The 25,467-nt window shown below is 46.9% G+C and overlaps 1 protein-coding gene across 3 annotated transcripts in view; it reads right to left on the bottom strand.

Moving 5' to 3' along the window:
* The window catches only part of LOC103190861 (voltage-dependent L-type calcium channel subunit alpha-1S-like), a 91,153-nt gene extending 69,592 nt beyond the window's left edge, over positions 1-21,561 (bottom strand). For all 3 annotated transcript variants that reach the window (XM_042342024.1, XM_042342025.1, XM_042342026.1), the window contains exons 1-9: positions 21,239-21,561; positions 19,825-19,930; positions 6,295-6,434; positions 5,946-6,073; positions 4,770-4,922; positions 3,991-4,187; positions 3,564-3,667; positions 2,423-2,574; positions 1,507-1,591 (exon numbers count right to left, since the gene is read on the bottom strand). In XM_042342024.1, coding sequence (XP_042197958.1) covers positions 1,507-1,591; positions 2,423-2,574; positions 3,564-3,667; positions 3,991-4,187; positions 4,770-4,922; positions 5,946-6,073; positions 6,295-6,434; positions 19,825-19,930; positions 21,239-21,408 — 1,235 coding nt within the window. In that variant the 5' untranslated portion in view covers positions 21,409-21,561. The remainder of the gene's footprint in view (positions 1-1,506; positions 1,592-2,422; positions 2,575-3,563; positions 3,668-3,990; positions 4,188-4,769; positions 4,923-5,945; positions 6,074-6,294; positions 6,435-19,824; positions 19,931-21,238) is intronic.
* Positions 21,562-25,467: the final 3,906 nt, after the last annotated feature.

Here is a 25,467-nt window from a genome sequence, read left to right as displayed (position 1 = left end):
CCTGGTCACAGATGGTCAGGATATCATTGGTGACCTTGACCAGGGCAGTTTCTGTGCTATGGGCAGCACGGAAACCTGACTGAAGGGGTTCGAAAAGAGAATGGGTGGAAAGGAAAGAGCGCAGTTGGGAGGCGACAACTCTTTCCAAGACCTTGGAGAGAAAGGGGAGGTTGGAGATGGGCCGGTAGCTTGATAGCTGCGACGCATCAAGGGAGGGTTTTTTCAGGGTGGGCGTGATGATGGCAGTTTTTAATGGAATGGGGACAGAGCCAGAGGAGAGGGACAGGTTGATGATGTCAGTGATATGTGGGGCAAGAAAGTGGAGCTGGGAGATAAGGAGTGGAGTGGGGATGGGGTCAAGGGAGCAGGTGGTTGGTTTTAGGGATAGGATGAGTTCAGTGACAGAGGGTGGGGAAACGGGTACGAAGGTGTGTAGGGGAGGATGGGTAGGAGTCGGAGTGTGGGAGGGAAGGGGTGGGTGGTGGGTGGAAGTTGGAGGGGAAGTGACCGCGGAGCGGATTCCCTTGATCTTGGATTCAAGGAAATCCAGCATCTCCTCGCAGTGAAGGTTGGAGGAGATGACCTGCGCGGGGTGGCGGGGGGGACGGAGGAGTCGGGTTGTGGTGGAAAACAGTAGCCTGGGGTTGTTCTTCGCCTCCAGGATTATCCTGGAGTAGAAGGACGACTTGGCCGAGGCTAGAGTGGAGCGGTAAATTTTGAGGAGGTCCAGCCAGATTTGTCGGTGGACCGTTAGGCCAGATTTGACACAGGTGCGTTCAGCAGCCCGCACCTGGCTTTTCAGTGAGCGGAGGTGGGTGGTGTACCAGGGGGAGGAGCGGGAGTAGGAGACAGTGCGGGAAGTGATGGGGGCAAGAGTATCGAGTGTGGAGGAGAGGGTATTGTGGAGGAGGGAGAGAGGAGAAGAGGGGTCGGTGAGGGTTGAAGGCCAGAGGGAGAGGAGTTCAGAGGACTCCAAGGCATCGGTTAGGGATTGTGGGGGTAACTTCTTCCAAGGGCGGTAGAAGATGGTGGTGGGTCTGGTGGAGGTGGGGAGGGGGGTGGAGGTGGTGAAGGAGATGAAGTAGTGGTCAGAGATGGCCTTGTCGGTAATAGTGACATCCGAGACACTGAGGCCCCGGGTGATCACCAAATCGAGTGGGTGGCCGTGACTGTGAGTGGGGGAGTTTATGTGTAAGGAGAGGTTGAGTGAGGAGAGCAGGGAAGAGAAGTCTGTGGAGATGGAGCAGGAGGGTGTGAAGTGTAGGTTAAAGTCGCCCAGGATGATGAGGCGCCGACACCCCACCCAACCCATACACATGCATGCATATACACAGAGACACACAAACATGCATAAACGCACATACATACATACACATAGATACAGACATAAATAAACGCACACATGCATACCCACACATACACACACCCACACACTCCAGTACCCAGGACCCCAAGAGCAGGTTGACCATTACTGAGAGACAGATGGTGATTGGCTGAAGCACCTACCTGAACCTTGCGCAGATGTTCATCCCCTCCATCTCTAAGAGCTCCTGGGAGCCCATCGAGCCACTCTCGTCTGAAGCCAGGATCCCTGTGGATATGGAGAGGAGACAAAAGTTTATTCCAGACCGGGTTCAATTGCCTGGAGCTTCAACTATCCCAGTCTGGCAATTACCCAACAAACTCCAATAAAATACAGTCATGGAATGTTGCAGGAGAGAAACAGGCTGAGCTGGTGTATGTCTTCACCAGTGCCACCTGACCAGAGACTTTCCATTCACCTTAACGCTTAACACACTCATCAACACTCCATACACCCAACTCACCAACACTCTACACACCCAATTCCACACACCCAACTCCCTCCACACAGTCTTTATTTGGAACCGGCTTTTCCACAGTTTCTGACCAAGCTTTCAAATGAAGGCAGAATTTAATAATTTTCCCAAATTATGTGGGATCTTGTGATTTTAAGCCAAAAAGGAGAGAGTGTGGAGAGAGGTCGGTCTATAGCCTCACCAACTAAAGCATAAGATCTGGTCTCCAAAGCAGGACGCACAAGGGAATTCAGTGCAATAATCATAATAATAATTAACAATCCTTACAATTGGTGAAGCACCTTTCACGTTGGGAGGTTGTCTCAAAATGCTTCACAGGATATTGTATAGTACAATAACTATATTTTGTGGGCGATCAGTGTGCACAACAACTTGCATTTATATATATATCGCCCTTCACATAGAGTAATGTCTCAGAGTGGATTACAGAGGCAGATATGGATGCTGAGCAGAGGGAGGGGGTAAGGGAAGGGGACTATATGCATGTCGAAGAGGTAGGCTTTAAGCCGGGTTTTGAAGACCGATAGAGAGTGGTTAAAACTCCCACCCCGCTCCAATTTCTCAGAAATACCAGTGCCCCATACCTTCCCCATGTTTGATGTGATCCAGATCGATGTCCTCGGCCTGTGTGATCCAGTCCAGGTAGCCCCTCAGATCCTCGTCCAACAGCTGCTTCTCCCTCAGCTTCTGAAAGTCTCCACGTGACTTGGCTTTCTCTCGCTCCTTGGAAAACTCACTGGGGGAAAAACATCCACAATCAGCTTAGGCAGGAAATTCACTCCTCTCGCCATTAGTGTCTCCTAGTATTCCCCCTCCCCTCCCCACCACTAGTGTTTCCTAGTATTCCCCCTCCCCACTAGGTGTCTCCTAGCAATCCCCCTCCCCCTCCCCGCACTAGCATCTCCTCGCATTCCTACTCCCCTCCCCACCACGAGTGTCTATTAACATTCTCACTTCCCTACATCCCCGCCAGGTCTCTCACTTGCAAAGCGAGTGCTCTAACCACTGAGCTACAGGACTCCACAACTCCACAATGTAACATTTCCCCTCCACACACTAGTCTCTCCTAGCATTCCCCCTCTCCTACCCACCATTAGTGTCTCATAGCATTCCACCTCCCTTAACACCCCCTTCCAGTGTCTTCTAGCATTCTCCCTCCCCAACTAGGGTCTCCTAGCCTCCCCCTCACCCCACTAGTGTCCCCTAGCATTCCACCTCCTTCCCCACCCCCACGTGACTCCAAACATTCCTCCTCCCTTCCCCCACTTGCGGCTCTTGCATTCTCCTCCCCTATCCCCCCACTAGTGACTCCGAGCATTTCCTCTCACTTCCGCCTCCCGCCATTGTCTCCTTGCATTCCCTCTCCCCTCCCACTCCCCCAGTGACTCCCACACCCTCCCTACCCCCACTAGTGGCTCTTGCATTCCCCCTCCCCCCAATAGCAATCCCCCTTCCCTCCCCCATGTGTCTCTAACATTCCCCCTTTCATCACCCCACTAGTGGCTCTTGCATTCCCCCTCCCCCCACTAATGGTTTCCAGCATTCCCACTCCCCACAAGCAGTGTCTCCAAGCATTCCCCCTCCCCTCCCACCCCACTAGTGTCTCCTCTCATTCCCCTTCCCTCCCTCCCACTGGTGTCTCCTCCCCCACTCTGTACATACTCTGGGTAGCTCGTATGGATAAAGCAGGAGGTGGGTATGTGAAGTGACTGCCCCATCACTCACCCACTCAGCACCCCGAGCACCAGGTTCAGCACGAAGAACGAGCCAAGCAAGATCAGGCTGACAAAGTAAATCCATGGCCATTCATTGCCAATCGCATCATTGACCTGCAGTTAGGAGACAGGACAGGTCTGGATACATCGACTAGATATGAAGTCATTATATTTGCAGATGATACCAAGTTGAAGGTAACTGTGGAATCAGAGGAGGCAGGAGAGGAGAAACTCTCTGCTCTGTTGAACCGTGTCATCGGATCTTTAATGTCTACCTGAAGTGAACAAGATCTAGATTAAACATCTCATTGAATGACAGGACCTCCCACATCCCAATTTAGGGCTTGAACCTCCAATGCACTGATCTTGCAGTGATGTCTTCGTTCCTGATTTCTAAGCCACATTAAGGCTCGCTGCCCTGACCTTGAACGACTCACCCAGTATAGCACGTCTGTCCAGCCCTCCATGGTGATACACTGATACACGGTCAGCATTGCAAAGCCAAAGTTATCAAAGTGGGTGATGCCACTGTTGGGCCCCGGCCACCCTGACCTGCATTCCGTGCTGTTCACATTGCAGTGGTGCCCGTGCCCAGTGTGAGCACATGGAGCAGGCCTGTCCTCAGCTATAATATCTATGTGAACACAATGAGATTGCAAGGGGAGAGAGGCAGAGGGAGATGAGAGAAAGGGGAGAGAGTGAGAGGGGAAGAGAAAGGGAGAGATGGTGAGAGAGCAGAGAAAGCAGAAGATAAAGAAAGAGAGAGACAGTGAAGGGGGAAAGAAAGAGATATGGAGAGAGAGAGAGAGAGGAAAGAGACTAGAGAGGTGGATAGAGAGAGATAACAGAGAGGGGAAGAGAAATGGTGAGAGAGCAGAAAATGGGAGACAAAGAGAGGGAGACAGTAAGAGGAGAAAAGGAGAGATACCGAGAGAAAAAGAACTAGAGAGGGAATAGAGGTGGAGATAGAGAAGCAGCAGAGAGAAGAGAGAGAGGGCAGAAATAAAGAGAGAGAGGGAGGAGAGCAGAGAGAGTGAGGTGCAGAGAAAGTGAGGTGAAGACAGACAAGGTGAGAGAAGCAGAGAGATTTAGGGTGGGAGAGGGAGAAAGAGAAGAGAAACTGAGATACAGAGAGAGAGGAAGAGATACAGAAAGGGAGAGAGCCGAAAAGAAACCGAGAGAGAGAGAGAAGACGGGGAAAGAGAGACACACGTACCTGTGCCCGTATAGTAGCATGTTTTGTGCATTTTGCCCATGAAGAGCTCGAGGCCAATGATGGCATAGATGATAATCATGAAGAGGACGAGCAGAGCAATGTGCAGGAGGGGCACCATAGCCTTAATGATGGAGTTCAGCACCACCTGCAGGCCTGAGCACACAGCCATGAGCACTCAACTTTACTCAACCCCAACCTCACACTCAGCCCTTCACAGACACAACCACTCAACTCACCCACACCCCCAACTTCATACTCATCCATTCACCTTCACAACTGCCCAATCTTGCCCTATTCACAATGGCACAAGATCGGTTCAGAGGGGCCTTCACCCCATTTGATCTCACCCTTCCATATCACAGTATCAAGTCCAATGTTTTCGTCTCAACCACTCTTCCTGGTAACGTATTCTACTTGTTAATTACCTTCTGGGTTAAGGAAACCTTCCTGGTGTCTGTCCTGAAATTGCCCTTTGTAACTCCAAGTCCATGTCATTTTATCTCAGTGTTTGGTTCATTCTAAAGTATTGAGTTTACTTTTTCAATCCCATGTAAAACGTTACACATTGCTGCGGTGTCCTCTCTGAAACATGTTATTTCAAGACCGAAGAGCCCTTGCTTGGCTTATTATTGCTTGAAACTTGTTTCTCCAATACTGGGGATCACCCTCATTGCTCTCATCTGCACTGCCTTTAGTACGGGGACAGCACCCTTATGTCTAGGTGAGTAGAACTGTATACAGTGTGGGAACTGTCTAGGTGTGACCTGACAATAGCCTTGTACAGTCTGAGTATTGAAACTCAACCGATTTAGCAAAATGGCCCAGTAGTCTGTTTGCTTCGATTATTGTCGTCTCACTCTGTTTTGACATAGTGAGCGATGAGTCAACAAACATCTCCAGTCTTGGCATCAGGCTCCACACTGCTAAGTGCTCCAAGATGCTGACCCGCATGAAGGACGCTGTATAAATGCAAATTGTTGTTGTAATCTTCAATCTGCTGATTATACAACCACTCTGTTACTCTGTACAGTTACAGGGTGAGTAGTCCTCACACTGCTAACTGAAGAGTTACTCACTGTTTTCTGACAGCCTATTGATTTTTAGAGCTTTCTCTTGAGAACAAAATCTTTTCAAATGACACCAGAGACAGACAGATTGCCCAGAGTGTGTACTTACTGGGAACCCCAGACACCAAACGTAACGGTCTCAGCACTCGGAATGCTCGCAATGCTTTCACATCGAAGCCAGCACTCTTGGGCGCCATGGGTGATGGACTCAACTGTTCAAGGGCGACCGTACACAACCTGTAGAGGTGGATAGTCAGTCAGGTCTTTAGCCAATCAGTCAATAGGCTGGTTGGTCGGTCAGACAGACAGACAGACAGACAGACAGGTCAGTAAGTTCTTGAAAGAGAAATCTAGCTAATTTGTTCTTTCAAGAATTTGGGAACGGTGGGAATTCGGGAACGGTGGGGATTCGGGAACGGTGGGCATTGAGTACCCAGTAAACTGAGCCCCAGACTTACCCGACAAAGACAATGATGAAATCCAGGATGTTCCAGACATTGCGTAGGTACGCGTCAGGGTGGAAGAGGAATCCGTACGCAATTATCTTCAGAGCAGCTTCTATTGTGAACACGATCAGGAAGATGTACTCAACTTTCTCCTGCAACAGGGCAAGAGGGGTCAGGGCTCAGCAATGCTCAACCTCCAGGCACTGACACTACAACAATAACAACCACAAATTACATTGTATAGCGCCATTCACATTGGGAGAACCTCCCAAGGCACCATCACTCACTAAAGCTTCACAGCCAAAAGCCTCAAAAAGCTTTCCATAGTTTGTACCACTCCCTCCTCTCAGGGCTTCTATAGCCCTTCATCTCCCCCTCTAGTTGTTTATAGGGAGTTCTATCGCATGTTGGTTAAAGTCAGGGTTTTGGACCCGAGCTGGGGTTCGGGGTCGGGAAGGATAGGAGGGTGGCTGAAGGCTCAGTCAAAGAGGAGGGTTTTGAGATGTGCCTTAAAGAAGACAAGGGAAGAAGCAAGTCGAAGGGAATGTGGGATGGAGTTCCATAGAATGAGGGCAGAAAGGCTGAAGGCCTGGCCACCGATGGTGGAGCGAATCGGGCGGGAGACATGGAGCAGGCCAGAGACTGCTGAGTGGAGCAAGCAGACAGGTTGATATGGGGTCAGCAGGCCATGGAGGGCCTTGAAGGCCCTCAAGGTGATTTTGAACTCTATCCTCTGGGAATGGAGAGTCAGTGGAGCTAGGCATGGGTGGGAATGATGGGGTCATGGAGCCTGATGTGGAGAGGACACGAGCTGTAGAGTGCTGGATGATCTGTAGCTTGTGGAGGGAAGAGTTGGGAGTCCGACATGCAAGGAGCTTGCATAGCCAAGCCTAGATATCATGAATGGATGGATGAGGGTTTCAGCAGCTTGAGGGGTGAGGTAGTAGTGGAGGCAGACAATGGTGCGGAGGTGGGGGAAGGCAGATCAGATCATGACACAATTGTGGGATAGAAAGGATTGCTGAGGGTCAAACAAGATGTCAAGGTTCCGGACTGGCTCCATGAGGTGGTATATACATCCATGGATGGTGCTGCTGTCAGTGCCTGAGGTGAGGAGGTGCTGATGGGAGCCAATCAGGAGAGCCTCAGGCTTGTTCACTGTAGGAAATTTGCCCTCATCCAGGACTTGATGTCCGACAGGCAGTCTGTCAGGACAGCAATGGTCCTGGAGTCGAGAGTGGAGGCAGAGAGATCGAGTTGGGTGTCCTCTGCATACATGTGGAAGTTAACCTGCCTAACTGCCCACATCCTCACTATGACTGTGGATGATGTCACCAAGAAGAAGCATATAGATATTGAAGAGGAGGGGATCAAGGGAAGAGCCCTGAGGAAAGCTGCACGAGATGGTGCGAGAGCTAGAGGAGTAGCCATTTGTAAAGATGAAGTGGAGACAGTGTAAGAGTACTATTTGAACCAGTCAAGGACAGAACCATGAAGGTTGAGGTGAGAGGAGAGGCGGTGGATGAGGATAGAGTGGTCAACAGTGTTGAAGGCAGCGGAGAGGTCAAGGAGGATGAGGAGGCAGAGGCAGCCCTGGTCTCAGATGGACAAAATGTAATTTGTCACTTTGACCAAAGCTGTTTCTGTGCTGATTGGAGAGGTTCGTGAAGGGACTGGCGGGAGAGGAAGGAGCGAAGCTGGGAAGTAACGACTTGTTTCAGGACCTTGGAAAGGGAGTTTTGAGATGGGGCAGGAAATTGAGAGCAGGGATGGAACCAGGGAGGGTTTTTAATGATAGGAATGTTTTTAAGTGGGTGGGAATGGTGCCATTGGACAGGTTGATGATGTCTGTGAGTAGTGGGGCAAGAAGGTGGAGCTGGGAGGTAAGGAGAGGGGTAAGGATGGGGTCAAGGGAGCAGGTGGTGGGTTTGATGAGGGTTATAGTGGTGGTGAGAGAGGGGTGTGGAGGGAGGAATGGGTAGGGGCCCGGGGTGTGAGGGGGAGATGGGGAGGGGTAGAAGTTGGAAGGGCAGAGGTAGCTGAGGGGATCCCCTTGATTTTGGTTTTGAGAAAGTCCAGCATCACCTTGCAGTTGGCACTGGAGGAGAGGATGGACGAAGTATGAGAGGGTTGGAGGAGGAGTGGTTGGTAATGGAGAAGAGGAGCCTAGGGTTGTCCTTGGCCTCCAAGATTGTCTTGGAGTAGATGGACAATTTTGCGGAGGTGAGGACGGAGCGGTAAGTTTTGATGAGGTCCAGACAGTTCTGCCGATGGATGGTTAAGTTAGATTTGAGCCAGGTGTGTTCAGTGGCACGCACCTGTGCCTTGAAGGAGAGCAAATGGCTGATGTACCAGGGTGACTTCTGTGAGTAGTATGGGTTTGGGAAGTGAGGGGAGCAAGAATATTGACAGTGGTGGAGAGGAAGTTGTGGAGGAAATTGACCAAGGAGGTTAGGTCTTAGTGGGAGAGAGCCCAGAAAGGGAGGAGTTCAGATGACACCAAGGGAGCTGAGAAGGGAATTGGGGGGGAGATTTTTTTCCAGGGGCAGTAGGAAATGGATGTGGGTTTCATGGCGGTGGGGAGAGCAATTGAGGAGTTAAGGGACATGACGTAATGGTTCAGACATGGCTTTATCAGTGATGGTGAGGTCCAAGTCGCTGAGGTCCTAGGTAATCAGGTCAAGCCCATAGTTATGGACTTGGGTGGCAGAGTGGATATAGAGGGAAAGGTTGCGAGAGGAGAGAACAGGAGAGTCAGCAGAGATAGAGCAGGAGGGGGTGAAAAGCAGGTTGAAGTCACCGAGGATGAGGAGGCGTTTAGAGCAAAGGGAGAGTGAAGATAAGAGGGTAGAGATGTCTGAGAGGAAGGTGGGAGAGGGTTTGGGAGGGGGACAATAAATAAGGAGGATATTGAGGGAAAGGTTGGAGCGATGGTAGAGGGTAAGGTGCTCAAAGGAGGTGAAGATTCCAGAGGAGTAAGGGGATAGGCGGAGTGGCGACCGGGAGATGAAAACGACACAGCCACTATGGATAAGAAGAAGAATTTGGTCACTCTATACATGCGTTTGTGGGACGCTGCTGTGTGTAATTGGCTGCCACGTTTTGGCAACAAAGTGTACAGTCAATTCACTTTACAGTATATTCTGTGAAGCATCTTGAGATTTCTCAATGATGTGATAAGGTGCAATATCAAACTTAACAATTATTATGATAATTCTTATTATTCTCCCATGCCCATAGGGTCTGTAGCCCTCCCTCACCTCAGGCCACGGGCGCCTGTGGGCAGAGCGCCTGTGGGCAGGGCGCCTGTGGGCAGGACGCCTGTGGGCAGCCCTAGTTACAGTTCTGTCACACTAACACTTTATAAATTGGTCAACAAGTTATTAATAAGGCCTGAGATCTTGTCTTGTGTGTTCAAGCTCATTCTGCCATGTAGGGTGAGTGAACCTCAAAATGCAGCCTGTAGGCTGAGTACCGCACTCACTCTGTCGCCTACTCCCTCCCTCCTTATTTGTTTTATCATTTGCCAGGTAGGACACTGAGAGAAACGTCCTTCTCTTTTCCAATAATGCTACGGCATCTTCAATAGTCACCCGAACAGGCAAATGGAACTTGGTTTCAATGTCCTAACTGAAGAACGGGGCATCCAACTTTGCAACCGAAACTCCCCCAGCGTTGCACTGGAGTACTAGCCTAGACTAAGAACTCATATTTATGAAGTGCAGCTTGTACACTCAAACTTCTGAACAGGACACAATGGGATGAATAATAATACCAATAACTCTTGCATTTCATACAGCACCATAACATGTCATTGAGGCACCATAAAGCACTTCACAGGATACACGGTAGAGTGATGTACCTGTGTATTTTGTAGGTGAAACAAGGCAGCCAATTTATACCCAATGTCCCTCAAACAGCAATAGAATCAGTGACCAATTTTATTTGAGGGATTGTCGGCCAAGACACTGGGAGAAACTCCCTTCTCTTTTCGAATATGCAGTGGGATCTTTATTCAGTATTCTATTTACTCAGTAGTGGAAAGGTTAAGAGAGCTATTTTTAAAATCGTTCATCTCACCTCTTTAGAGTAGCCAACTTCTGTACTACAAAACTACGTTCCTACTATTTCATAATCTGAGCCCTAGTCTGTATTCTGTATCACAGTTTGGGTGCTGTACTATAGCCCCCGCTATGGCCCGCTCCCACACCTCTCTATTCCCCTCCCCCTCTCTAGTCCCCTCTCATTCCTCTCTCCTATACCTCTCCTATCTTAGCGCTCTGGGACGCTACCCTGTGTGTTTGTGAGGGAGGGTGGGAAGTGCTATACAAATGTAAGTCGTTGTTCTTGCTGCCTATTCCCTTCTACATCATGTATGCATCATTATTAATTGGTTATGTATCACTGAGTAACTATTGGATGTCACACAGCAAAACTAAGTCCCTTTGCTAGACTGGTCAGTGATCCTGACACTGTTCAGCAAGTGGAAATAACTGAACCATTGCCAACAATGACCATACCACAGTGACATTCAATCCAACCTGGCAAACAGTTCAAGGACACCACAAACCCTTTCATAGAATCACAGAATTATACAGCACAGAAGGAGACTATTCAGCCCATTGTGTCTGTGCCGGTTCTTTGAAATGAACTTCCAATTTAATCCCATTCCCCTACTTTCTCCCCATAGCTCTGTCTTTACCAGTCTGTCTATGTCCTCTTGCAGTCTGCTACTAACCTCCTCACTGTTTACTACTTTTCCTAGCTTAATATCATCTGCAAACTTAGAAATTGTACTCCCTATACCCAAGTCCAGGTCATTTATATGGATCAAAAACAACAGTGTCCCCAATACTGATCCCTGGGGGACACCACTGCACACTTCTCTCCAGTCAGAAAAACAACCGTTCACCACCACTCTCCGCTCTCTGTCTTCCAGCTAGTTCTGTATTCTCTGCCGCTGTCCCTTTAATACCGTGGGCTTCTATTTTGTATAGACCTCCTGCTTGTATAGAACTCAAGATGGACAAGCTGAGAATGTGGGAGTTGAACTTAGTGACCAAGCCTGGAGGAGCACTAATAAGTATGAATCAATCCAGGACAGTCTATCTACCAGTTTGAGCGATTGATGAATATAATTTACGGGTCAATCAATGGTTAGGAACATAGGAATAGGAGTAGGCATGGGACGTCCTCCCGACATGAAAGGCGTTCTATAAATGTAATTTTGTTGTTGTTGTAGGCCATTCAACCCCTCAAGCCTATTCCACCATTCTGCTAGATCATGGCTAATCTGTACCTCAACTCCAATTACCCGCTTTGCTCCATATTCCTTGATACCCTGTCCGAACAAACATCTATTGACCTCAGTCTTGAAAATTTGAATTGATCCAGCGTCCACAACCTTTTGGGCGAAAAGAGTTCCAGATTTGCACTACCCTAGGTTCTATCAAACACCAAAAGCTTAAAAAGCAGCCTGCTCTAACTACAATTGATGAGATACTGAGCATGACAAATGTGCTTTGTAATTCTATTATAAAATCATAGCATCACAGAAGGAGGCCATTCAGCCCATTGTGTCTGTGTCAGCTCTTTAAAAAGAGCTATCCAAATCAATCCCACTCCCCTGCGCTCTTCTCATAGCCCTGCAAACTTGTCCTCCCCAAATAATTATCTACTTCTCTCTTAAAAGAAGTTATCGAATCAGCTTCCACCAGCCTATCAGGCAATGCACTCCAGATTCAAACAACTCGCTGTGCGAAAACATTTCTCACCCCCCCTCTGTTTCTTTTAACAACTATGTTATGTTAAATCGGTGTCCTCGGGTTACCGACCACCCACAAGTGGAAAACGTTTCTCCTTGTTCACCCTATCAAATCCCCTCATCATTTTGAAAGCTTCTATTAAGTCTCCTCTTAACCTTCTCTGTTCCAAGGAGAATAATCCTCACTCCTCTACCTCTCCTGATAACTGACGCCCCTCATTCCTGGTACCATCCTGGTCAATCTCCTTTGCTCTCTCTCCAATGCCTTGACATTCTTCCTAAAGTGTGGGGCCCAGAACTGAACACAGTCTCTCGCTGAGGCCTAACCAGTGTTTTATATAAAGGTTCATCATAACTTCCTGACTTGTGTATTCTATGCCCCTGTTTATAAAGCCTAGTATCCCGGATGCTCTTTAACAGCTGTATCTGCCTGTCCGGCCACCTTCAAAGATTTACTATATGACCCCCAGGTCTCTCTGTTCCTTCACCCCCTTTAAGATTGTACCATCAGCTTATATTGCCTCTCCTCATTCTTCCTCACAAAATGCATCACTTTGCATTTCTCCACATTAAACGTCATCTGCCACGTGTCTGCCCATCTGACCAGTCTGTCTATGTCCTCTTGCAGTCTGTTACTATCCTCCTCACTGTTTACTACTTTTCCTAGTTTAGTATCATCTGTAAACTTGGAAATTGTGCTCCATATACCTAAGTCCAGGTCATTTATATGGATCACAAACAGCAGTGGCCCCAATACTGATCCCTGGGGGACACCACTGCAAACTTCCCTCCAGTCAGAAAAACAACCGTTCACCACCACTCTCCGCTCTCTGTCTTCCAGCCAGTTCTGTATTCTCTGCCGCTGTCCTTTTAATACCGTGGACTTCTATTTTGCTTACAAGTCTCTTATGTGGCACTTTATCAAACACTTTTTGAAAATCCATATAAACTACATCACCTGCACTACCTTCATCCACCATTTCATCAAAAAACTCTTATCAGGTTTGTTGGACATGATTTGCCTTTAACAAACCTGTGTTGGCTGTCCTTTATTAACCCATGTTTTTCTAAGTAAAAATTTATTTTATCCCGGATTATAGTCTCCAGAAGTTTCCCCACTACTAACGTTAAGCTGTTAGCCTGTAGTTCCTGGGTTTATCCTTCTGCCCTTTTTTGTACAGGGGAGTAACTGCAACCCTACAGTCCTCTGGCACCAACCCAGTGTCCAAGGAGGATTGAAAGATTGTGGCCAGTTGCATCCCGTTCAGAATGGGTGACTTATCTACCTTGAGCACCAACAACCTCCTCTCGGTTTATTATCTTATCGAATTTCTCTCCCCTTTCCTCCGATACTGTGGCACTGGCTGAATCCTTTCCTTTTGTGAAGACAGATGCAAAGTACTCATTCAGTACGTCAGCCATGCCCTCTGCCTCCACAAGACGATTTCTATTTTGGTCTCTAATTTGACTAACTTTTATTCTTTATATGCTTATAAAATACCTTGGGATTCCCTTTTATGTTACCCATTAATCTTTTCTCATACAATCTCTTTGCCCCTCTTATTTCCCTTTTTAGTTCTCTTCTGTACTTTCTATATTCTATTTGATTATCTTCTGTATTATATGGACCTGACATTTATCATACCCCTCCTTTTTCTATTTTATTTTGATCCCAATTTCTTTATTCATCCAGGGAGGTTTGGATGCCCTACCTTTCCCCTTTGTGGGAATGTATTTGTTCAGTCCCTGAACTATCTCCTCCTTGAAGGCTTCCCATTGCTGTTTTACCTGCCAATCAAAAAAAAGGAATCCTGTAGCTCAGTGGTTAGAGCACTCGCCTTGCAAGCGAGACACCTGGCTTCAATTCCCAGCAGGGCGAAACTTTGGGCAAGTTTCCTTACTCCACACAGAGCCTAATAATAATCCCTCCAAAAGAAAATACTAAATTGATCATTTTCAATCCATGACTGTTTGTGGGACACTGCTGTACACAATTGGCTGCCGGGTTTTGCCCACAAATATACGGTCAATTCACTTTACAGTATATTCTGTGAAGCGCTTTGAGATGTCTAGAAGATGTGAAAACCGTTGTATCAAATGCAAGGATTATTATTATATCTTTCTTCCCAGTCCACCTTGGCTAGGTCCCTTTTTAACTCACTCAAATTAGCCTCTTCCAGTTGAGTATCTTCACCTTTGATTGCTCCTCGAACCTTTCCATAAGTACTCCAGCCTAATGATGTTGTGATCCCTGTTGTCCAGATGCTCTCCTATTGAAATCTACCCCATTTCATTTCCCAGAACTAGATCTAGCACTGCTTCCTTTTTCGTTGGGCTGGAAACATACTGATCCAGAAAGTTATCCTGCACACATTTCAGAAATCCTTCCCCTTCCACTGTTATTTTCCCAGTCTATGTGAGGATAATTGAAGTTCCCCCATTATCACTACTCTATTGGTTTTGCACCTTTCTGAAATCTACTGCAGATTTGCTCATCGATCTCTTTCCCACTATTTGGTGGTCTATAGTAAATACCTAACAGAGTAACAGCTCCTTTTCTGCTCCTTAACTCTAACCAAATAGATTCTGTTTTTGGACCCTCTAACACATCATCCCTTTCCAGGGCTGTAACCGTCTTTAATCAACATTGCCCCCACCTCTTTTTTTCCTTCCCTATCCCTCCTGAATACATTGTAGCCAGGAATATTCAGCTCCCATTCCTGCCCCCGTTTGAGCCAGGTCTCCGTTATTGCCACTACATCATAACCCCATGGGGCAACTTGAGGCTGCAGATCACCAAGCTTATTTGTCACACTCCATGCATTTAGACACATGCACTCCAAGACCTACTTAGTTTGTTCTGCATTTCTCCCCCATCTAATCCCTCCTTTTTCTGGATTACTCCTTATTACATTGCTATTCATCTCTCCCAGCCCTCTATGTAATGTGTTTGTCCTCTCTAATGCTACATCCTGATTCCCTTCCCCCCTCAAAATTAGTTTAATCCCTTTCCCACAGCACTAGTTAACCTCCCTGTGAGGACATTGGTCCCAGACCTGTTCAGGTGTAACCCATCCACCTTGTACAGGTATCACCTGCCCCAGAACTGGTCCCAATGATCCAGGACCCTGAAGCCCTCCTTTCTGCTACATTTCTCCAGCCATGCATTCACATAGTTGATCTGCTATTTTGATACTCACTTGCACAAGGCACTGGGAGTAATCCAGAGATCACCACCTTTGAGGTCCTACTCTAGCTTTTTCCCTAGCTTCTGACACTCTCCCTGTAGGATCTCAGCCCTTTTTTCCCTACGTCATGGATCCCAACATGGACCATGACTTCTGGATGTTCCCCTTCCCCCTGTAGAACATTTTGCACCCGTTCCATGATGTCTTCAACCCTGGCACCTGGGAGGCAACATACCTTGTGAGAGTCACGTCTTTAGTGCAGAAACATGTTTACTCCTTTCACCATTGTGTCCCCAATGACAATTGCACTGACACTCTTCCCTGTGCATCCATTTGCTTTTGGCTCCCCTCCCCAGAGGTGTCATCACCCTGACCGGTATTCAGTACAGAGAACTGGTTTGTGAGTGCCACACTCTCAGGGGATTTCTGTACTGCCCCTCCCCTCTTCCTACCATGCCAAGTGGTCACCCACTCACTTTCCTTCTGAACCCTCTGTGGCTGTGGGGTGACCACCTCCTGAAACGTTCGATCCATGAACTCTTCAACCTCCCGTAGGCTACAGCCTCTCCTCAAGCTCAGAGCTCAAGCAACCAGAGGCACTTTCTAAACTGCTAATTGGCTTGTTTGGCTGCTTCATATAAGGTTGCCTCTACCTCAAGATACATTTTCCACTCTTCTGCTGAATGAAAGAGTTCTCTCTCACTCTCTGGTCTCTCTCTGGTCGCTCTCTCGTTCTCTGGTCGCTCTCTCACTCTCTGGTCTCTCTCTGGTCACTCTCTCGCTCTCTGGTCGCTCTCTCGCTCTCTGGTCGTTCTCTCGCTCCTCTCTGGTCGTTCTCTTGCTGGTCTCTCGCTCGCTCTCTGGTCGCTCTCTGGTCACCTCAGCACCTCAGGCTCTGGCAGCATCAACCTCCATGGTTGCACACTACAACTCACCAGCCGTTCAGGAACCCGGGTGTCTTGTTCGACCCTTAACTATCTTTTCTTCCCCACATCCAAGCCATGACCCGCTCTGCCTTCCCTCACCTCCGTAACATCGCCCAACTCCGCCACTACCTCACCCCTCAGGCCGCTGAAACTCTTGTTCATGCCTTCATCACCTCCAGGCTCGACTATGCAAACGCCCTGCGTGTCGGCCTTCCCAACTCCTCCCTCCACAGGCTGCAGATAATCCAGAACTCTGCAGTCCATGTCCTCTCCTGCAACAAAATCCGTGACCCCATCTCCCCCATTCTCGCCCAATTCCATTGGGTCCCTATGCTTCAGAGGATCCAGCTCAAGATCCTGGTCCTCACCTACAAAGCCTTCCATGGCCTCGCCCCACCCACCTCTGCGACCTCTTAACCCCCTACCAACCCGCCTGCTCCCTCTGTTCAGCCGGCTCCGGCTGCTCCACGTCCCCCGACCCACCATTGTTGGGAGAGCCTTCAGCCACTCTGCCCCCAACCTCTGGAATTCCATTCTCCAGTTATTCCGCCTCGTCCCCTCCTTAGCCTCCTTCAAGTCCCGCCTCAAGACCCTCCTCTTCAACCATGCCATTGGCTACTTCCCTTCCCCTCCCCTCCCTTCTCCCCACCCCGACCCCAGCTTGGGTCTGAAATGCTGGGACCTCTTCCCAACGTGAAAGGTGCTATACAAATATAATCTTGTTGTTGTTGTTGGTTGCTTTCTCGCTCTCTGGTCGCTCTCTTGCTGAAGAATTCCCATTCTGACCAAATTCCCTAACCGGATTCTCACTCTGTTCCACCTCACTCAGTTCCCTCCTCACGCTGTTGGGTTCTCCCCTCCCACTGCTCAGCACTCTGATACACTATTGTATATCTCCATCACCCAGCTCCCAGCAATTTAATTACTAGATGTCTAATACAACTCAAATGTCCAAAATACTGTGACCACCTACTGTTCTCCCATTATGGTATCAAGATGTTTATTTAACACGCCCACTCTCCCGGCCACTACCAATCTTCTTGTAACCATTCCAGCTGTTCATTCCCCTCTGTGGACAGAAATTATTTCCTGTCTATCCTGAAATTGCCATTCAACCCCTGAACTGCCCCTTTGCCCTGCTGACTTGCTGTATCTGAAGGGATTGTTCTGGGCTTAATTTCTCAATCCCATTTATCCTCCTATCTCACCAGTTCTGGCCCAGGCTCTTTTGGCTCCCCATTATCGAATGGATCAACTTCAAGATCCTCTCATTTGTGTTCAAATCCCTTCACTCTCTGGCACCTTCCTGCCCCTCTGACCTCCTCACTCCCCAATCTACTACCCGGCGCCTCCGCTCGACTGGCACCATCCTTCTGCTTGCCCCTCGCACCATTGGAAGTCATGCTTTAAGCCACTATACCCCAAAACTCTGCATCACTCTCCTACAATCCCTCCACCTTGTCCCCTTCTCTCCCCCTTTTCAAGTCCCACCTGAAGATGTTCCTCTTCAATCGTGCTTACGGCCCCCTTCCCCCCACCAGCTCGGAGTCAGACTCCGCCACTTTTAAGCGGTCTGAGACGCTCTCTTGCGTGAGAGCCCTATATAAGTGCAAGTTGTTGTTGTCTTATATACCTCTATAGAATCCTACTTGAGCTGTCTTTTTCTTGAGGTTGAAGAGCCATATCTTATCTAATCCTTCTCCTGTTGTCCTGGCCAACAAGTTTTCAGATAAATTGATAATTCACTTCATGGCTGTTTGTGGGATTTTGCTATATGCAAATTATCTATTTCATTTGCCCACAAATTCACAACAAGAGCAATAATAATCCTTAAAATTTGATGTGTACCTTTCACATTGGGGGGATTCGAGAGGATATATTGTAGTGACCGTAATACACTGTATTATGTAGTCGCCACTGGATAACGATTCCTTGTGAAGCTTTTATACAATTCTTTATGTGAAAAAAATATTTCCTAGTCCCTGCCCTAAAATTGCCTTTGCTACACTGAACCTGTGGCCTTGTGTTCTGCTGCCTCAGTGGATCTGAAAGCATTATTTTCAGTTTACTTTCTCAATCCCATTTTGAATCTTCTAGGTCTCCTCTGAGTCTCTTTTCCTAGTCGAGGAATTCCAAGCTTATCTAGATACCATACCATCTCCGTACCATCTCTATCTTGCTCATAGCTTCTTTCTCCAACACAGCTAATTACTGCTGCCACCAATCCCCCAAAAAAATTGTTTATTCACTTCATGGCTGTTTGTGGGACATTGTTATTTGCAAATCCGCTACCATAATTGTCTATAAATAACAGTCATTGTACTTTATATTTAATCCTGTGAGATATCCCCTCAGCAGGAAAGGCACTTTATTCTTGTTCTGTGTAATTTATGTCAAAATTCTATCATAAAAAAGGCCCCTTCTCCCCCTCTCCTGCAGCATGGTCCATGCCAACTGGCTGGCAAACCCCTGGTAAAGTCACTGAATAATAATAATGCATCACAGCACCTCTCATGTCAGGAAGATGTCTCAAAGCACTTGACAGGATTTACTGTAAAGTGTAGTGACTGTCTGTTTTGTAGGAGAATTACCAGTGCTGCACTCAACAACAAGAAAACCTGCATAGCATCTCAGAGCATTGATAATGTCTCCTCCGGCCACACATTGTACAGTCTATTCACGCTCTCACCCCATCTAACTCTCACCTCGCAGTTCCAGACCTCTTTCATAAATAACACCAAAACAGAACAATACCAGCACAGACTGGGTAAATAATAATAATAATAATCCTTGCATTTGATGTAGCGCCTTATCACGTCATTGAGATGTCTCAAAGCGCTTCACAGGCTATACTGTAAAGCGACTGTGTATTTTGTGGGCAAAACGCAGTAGCCAGTAAATGCACAGCAGTCCCGCTGAAGTCACACAGTCTTCTTCACACTGTGATTTACATCAGTAATTAGTGGTATTGTACCCTTTATGCCCAAGTCCAGTTTGTTTATGTCAATGGGGAAGCAACACTATATAGCTGTGGTCTGACAAACATCCATTTCTCCTTTAGCCAATCCTATCTCCATGCCAGTGGGTAGAGGTCCCAGGGCAGACTTGCTTGCTTCTATGCTGTAACGCTCTGTGATACCATGATACCCACAACCTGCATCCTCAAGAAGGTAAGCCATGCAACACTTCTGTTCCTGTCAGGCCCATCCACCCCCACCCTCCCTGTGGAGCAGCTCAGGCAGAGACTTCTCATTCCCTACACATACTAGCTGCATCTCTATACCGACCTGTCCACTCCCTCCGCTCAGCGGACTCTGCTCCATGCTCCCCTGCCCAGCCCGCACCACCATCAATGGTTGGGCCTTCAGCCATTCTGTCTCCACCATTTGGAACTCCATCCCTCCAGTCCAATTACCTCACCCCATGCCTTGCCTCCTTTAAGGCCCAGCTCAAGACCGTGCCTTCAGCCACCCTCCTACCCCCTACCCTTCCTGTACTACACCTCTCCTGATCCCAACATCCTGCTCGGGTGCAAATTGCTGACTATCAATTGCCTTGGGATGTCTTCCCAATGCGAAAGGTGCTGTGTAAATGTAATTTGTTGTTGTTGTTGCTGTTACCTGCTTACTTCTGCAGTGCCCTCTCCTCTACACCAGGCACTTACCAATTTGAAATTCAGGTTGTTGGTGTCGTCCTCTGGAAGTGGCAGGAAGATAGCCAGTGCCACGCAGTTGGCAAAGATGGTGATGAGGATGATGATTTCAAACGGCCTACGAAACAAATTAAGGACATAAAACTGGCATTACGAGGTAGGGGGAAAGGTTTGATATTCGCATGGGGTGAGCCAGTGATGGCACAGCAGAGAGTGTGACCAATAAGGTTGCAGAAGATCACAGAGACAAGTTAGGGCCATGGAGGCTTGAAAATAAGGAAGAGGATCTTATAATCGGCCAGCTGGGAGGATGGGGAGCCAGTGGAGTTGAGTGAGGATGGGAATGATGGGCTCTCAAACCCCAGGAAGGGAGAAAACTTGGACTGCAGGATAATGGATGCTATGAAGCTAGTAGAGCTGGGGAGGCCAAAGAGCAGGGCATTGGAATGGTTGAGTATGGAGGTGACAAAGGCGTTGGTGAGGGTTTGGGCTGAGTTGGGTCTGAGGTAGTGTCAGGGTTGGATACGGTGGTGGAGATGAAAGAAAGTGACATTGGTCTGGGAGTGGATGAAAGATTTAGGAATGGTGGAAGTTGAACCAAATGCTGAGGTTCTGCACATACTCTGTCAGTTGGACTGAACAACCAGGGAAGTCACTGCATCTGAGTCTCAGGTGAGGTTACATTGGCATTGGTGTAAGACTGGCACTGGAAGATGGACAGATAGAGTATGGGAGGGAGGGTGTGTGTTTGTGTATGTATATGTATGTATGTGTATATGTGTATGTATATATGTGTGTATATATGTGTGGGTGGTGGTGTGGGGTGGGGGGGGGGGGGAAGAATTGTACAAAGGGAGTTTTCACCTTTGAGAATTGTCTCTCTCTCTTATTTCTCCCTCTTCTCTCTGATTGTCATTGCCTGCCTGGCTGATTTCTCAGTTTGCTTCAATAGTTTTTCATTTCCTCTGATTTCTCATTTTCTTCACTGATTGCTTCCTCACATTGATTTCTCTTTCTTTCTGTGAATTCGCATTGTCTCACACTGATTTCTCATTTTCTCACACTGATGTCTCTCTCTCTCTCGCTCTGGTTTCTCATTCTCTTGCACTAATTTCTCTCTCACGTTGATTTTTCTTTCTTTAACTTCTTATTTCTCCCACGGACTTCACATTCTCTCAAACTAATTTATCTTTCTCGTTGCCTGAATTAAGAACATAAGAAATGCTTGGCGACAAAAGATCATCTAGTTTGAGTTCCACCTTCCCGGCGGTCGCATGCACGTATGTCCTGAACTACTTATGTACTATATCCCATAATGGTATTTATAATTCTCATTCTCTCACACTGACTTCTCTCTTTCATCTGAATTCTCATTTTCTCACACTGATTTCTCTCTCTCTCTCTCTGACCACAGGGTAAAGGATATTTCCATTCCACGATGTTGATGCACGTTTTCCTGACCGGGCTCTGGAGGTTGAGGCAGAAGAGGGATCTGGCAGGTCTTGGGAGGGCTGGAGTCACAGGTTTTTTGGGTTTCTTGCTGTCTTGCCGTTTCTTCAGTGAGGGATCAGCATTGTCCACCGCGTTGGGTTCCATCTTTCCTCCAATCCAGCTCTGCCTTCCTCAGCCCCGGTCCGAGCAAGCTCCCGAGCTCCGGCACAGCCCCAGACGATCTGCTGAGCTTCGCTTCTCCCTGTCCAAAAATACCAGCGGTCGGCAGGCAGGCAGCTGGGTTAAAATTAGAGTCAACTCGAACCAGGACAGAATGCAGTATCTTCCAACAGCTGTTCCCACTCACACAGCCCAGAAGAGAAGCGACTGAGTGAAAAAACAGAGATAAATAGTTAGAAAAAGAAAAGAGTGTAAGCAAATAAGCAAAACACTGGGTGAGAGAAATAAGGACACCCACCCAATTATACACTTGGAAAAGAGAAGGGAGTTCTTCCCAGTATCCTGGCCCACAATTCCCCAGATAAAATCGGTCATTCACTTTGTGGCTGTTTGTGGGATGTTGCTGTGTGCAAATTGGACTGTTGTGTTCAACTATAAAATACACATATAAAAGTCACTACACTTTACAGTAAATCCTGTAACACAACCATAAGGCTCCAAATCAATTGCAAGTATTCATAGAATCATAGAATCATAGAACTGTACAGCACAAAAAGAGGCCATTTGGCCCATCGAGTTTGTGTCGGCTCTTTGAATAGAGCAATGTAATGTCAGTCCCACTCCCCGGCCCTTTCCCCATAACCTGCAAACTCGTCCTCCTCAAATACCGTCCACCGCGTTTTTAAAAGTAGTTATTGAATCGGCTTCAACCGCCCTTTCAGACAATGCGTTCCAGATTCGAACAACTCGCTGTGAAAAAAATTCTTCTCACCTCCCCTCGTCTTCTTTTAGAGACTATTTTGAATCTGTGACCTCGAGTCACCGACACACACACCAATGGGAACAGTTTTTCCCTTTCTAACCTATCAAATCCCTCATGATTTTGAAGACCTCTATCAGGTCTCCTCGTAACCTTCTCTGCTCCAATGAGAATAATTCCGGCCTCTTCAGCCTTTCCTCATCATCACGGTCCCTCATTCCTGGTACCATCCTCGTAAATCTCCTCTGCACCCTTTCCAATGCCTTAACATCCTTCCTATAGTCTGGTGCCCAGAACTGGGGCAGTATTCTAACTGAGGCCTCACCAGTGTTTTATATGGGTTAATCATAACCTCCTGACTCTTGTACTCTATGCCCCTGTTTATAAAGCCCAGTATCCCATATGCCCCTTTTACAGCTTTATCTACCTGTCCTGCCACCTTCAAGGATTCATTTACCTGCACCCCCAGGTCTCTCTGTTCCTTCACCCCCCTTAAGATTGATGTCTGCATCTGTCTGAGATCTGCTTGCAGATCTGCTCATCTATTTCCTTCCCACTATTTGGTGGTCTATAGTATACCCCTACCAGCGTAACAGCTCATTTTTTGTTCCTTAACTCTAACCAGATAGATTCTGTTTTGGGGCCTTCCTGCACCTCGACCCTATCCACGGCTATAACGTATCCTTGATTAACATTGCCACACCCCCTCCTTTTTCTCCTTCCCTATCCCTCCTGAATACATTATAGCCAGGAATATTCAGCTCCCATTCCTGTCCTTGTATTATAATTATTATATAGAAAAACATTCAGAGAGACACACACACTTAGAAACTTTCAAAGAGAATGGCAATACATTAATTTACTTTGCCATTAATGTCTATTGACAATAATAACATTCTAAATTCATATACACTCGAGGAAAAATAATATTGAGGAATATAGGAAAAGAGCAGAGGAAAAGATTAGAGCGCCCCAGAAGGGGAGCATTCAGCACAGAAATGGGTGGAATTGAGAGGAATGATTTAGGAACTGGAGGTAAAACAACAAACAAAAGGATTTTTTTAGGAACAATTAGGAGAGTGTAAATTATGGATAAACTTTGTGGTGGTAGAACTCTTGTGATCAGTAATCAAATGGGAATGTCGGAAAACAGATGGAGAAGACAGTAATAATAATAGTAACAATGATTATCCTTGCATTTTATAAGTGCATACAAAAACCTAGCAATTTAAGTTTTCACTGAGGAAAATAATACTTTTGGAGGCATCAGAGGTACAGATGGAGAACCAGCAGCCTGGCGCACTCAGGGGCTCTCTCTGCTCCTGGCTAGTTTATAAATCGATTCAATAAGGCAGACATTAATAGGCTGTTCTTACTTGTTGGTGGAGGATAACTGTGAACCAGTGGCAGATCTAAAAGAAGTTTAGCAGGAACTTCTTTACACTTCCTTTAGCAGGGCAGTGAGAATATCTGGAAGTTGTGGTTGAAACAGAAAACATCCATTTATTTAAGAGGAAACTTGATGCATACGTGAGAGAAGGTCGAGGGGTATGGGAGAGGGAATAATAAAAATAAATAATAATCCTTGCATTTGATATAGTGCTTTTCACATCTTCTCAACGTCCCAAAGCGCTTCACAGAATATACTGTAAAGCGAATTGACTGTATATTTGTGGGTAAACGAGGTCCCACAAACAGTCATGGATTGAAAATGACCAATTTATTATTGTTATTGTTTTTTTGGAGGGATTATTATTAGGCGTGTAGAGTAAGGAAACTTACCCAAGGTTTCGCCCTGCCTGGAATTGAACCCAGGTGTCTCGCTTGCAAGGTGAGGGCTGGTGTAAATACTGCCCAAACACTGGCCTGTTTCCAGGTAACTCTATCTTATGTAAATCAATTCAGTGTTGTGAAGCAATTTAAAACATTTGTTTCAAGTGAGAACTGAACATTTTTATTGGTAAAGTGTTACGAGACGCTACACTGCATGAAGGTGCTATCTAAATGCAAGTAGTTGTTGTTGTTGCTTTGATGAGTGGGCAAAGGTAGATATCTGAATGTTCCCAGCTGAGCTGCAATACCACAGTAAGTGCATCAGAGGGAGACATTCACCTTGATTAATTATGATATTCATCAAAATGGGGAAAATTCACAGTGACAACGCCCTCCAACCATTATCATAGCTGCAATGTCAAATCAATTGATCCGTTTTGTTATTTTGGAGTCCTGTAGCTCAGTGGTTAGAGCACTCGCTTTGCAAGTGAGAGACCTGAGTTCAATTCCAGGCAGAGGGCGAAACCTTGGGCAAGTTTCCTTACTCCACACAGAGCCTAATAATAGTCCCTCCAAAACAAAAACAATAATAAATTGGTCATTTTCAATCTACGACTGTTTGTGGGACATTGCTGTGCGCAATTGGCTGCCGCGTTCGCCCACAAAATATACAGTCAATTCACTTTACAGTCTATTCTGTGAAGCGCTTTGGGACGTCCTCCCGACGTGAAAAGCGCTATATCAAATGCAAGGATTATTATTATTATTATTTTAATCAGAATGGCAACTGGGGGCTGTTGGGGACTTGCACAGAAAACCATAGGAAGATAAAGATTTTCCTGACTGTTGATCAAAGTGAATTTCCATTCCAGGAGAACAGAGTGTCTCCAATACCCAGGTTCCCATCTCCCACTCGGACTGTGTGTGACACTGAATGTACCTCACAATCAAAATGACCAGAGTTCATTCTGGCCGTTCCAAAAACGATTTTGGACACTCAATCCACGACTGTTTGTGGGACGCTGCTGTACACAATTGGCTGCCGCATTTCACCCACAAAATACAGTCATTCACTTTACAATATATTCGGTGAAGCTCTTTGAGACGTCTCAACAATGTGATGAGGTGCTATATCAAACATATGGATTATTATTTTAGTTCAGGTCGGACTGGCTGCAGAAATGGTACCAGAGACAAACAAACTATTCAAATAAAAATGGATTCTATCTATGTTGGTCAAGATAAGCAGTGGAAGGATGCACTCTGATTCTCAAATGGTCTTTCCTCAACCCAGATCTTCCTTCTTATGATATAAACTTAGTTCAGTTGGTTCTGGGCAGAAGATGATGGGCTAAAGACCTTTGAGCTCCGAGCATTGGCTTCTGAGACCCAACTCCACATGAATGGCTCTTTGTAGATGGAAGTTGTTGTTTTTATTGTGAAACCAATGCTGGGGGTGTGCTGCATTGTGAAGGGTGACATCCTTCAAATGAATGTGCAGTAGGGTAACT

Source organism: Callorhinchus milii, unplaced genomic scaffold (genome assembly GCF_018977255.1).
Source record: "Callorhinchus milii isolate IMCB2004 unplaced genomic scaffold, IMCB_Cmil_1.0 Scaffold19, whole genome shotgun sequence".
Lineage (NCBI taxonomy): Eukaryota > Metazoa > Chordata > Chondrichthyes > Chimaeriformes > Callorhinchidae > Callorhinchus > Callorhinchus milii.
The sequence above is the reverse complement of the archived record's forward strand: the minus strand, read 5'-3'. Positions and strand labels throughout refer to the sequence as shown.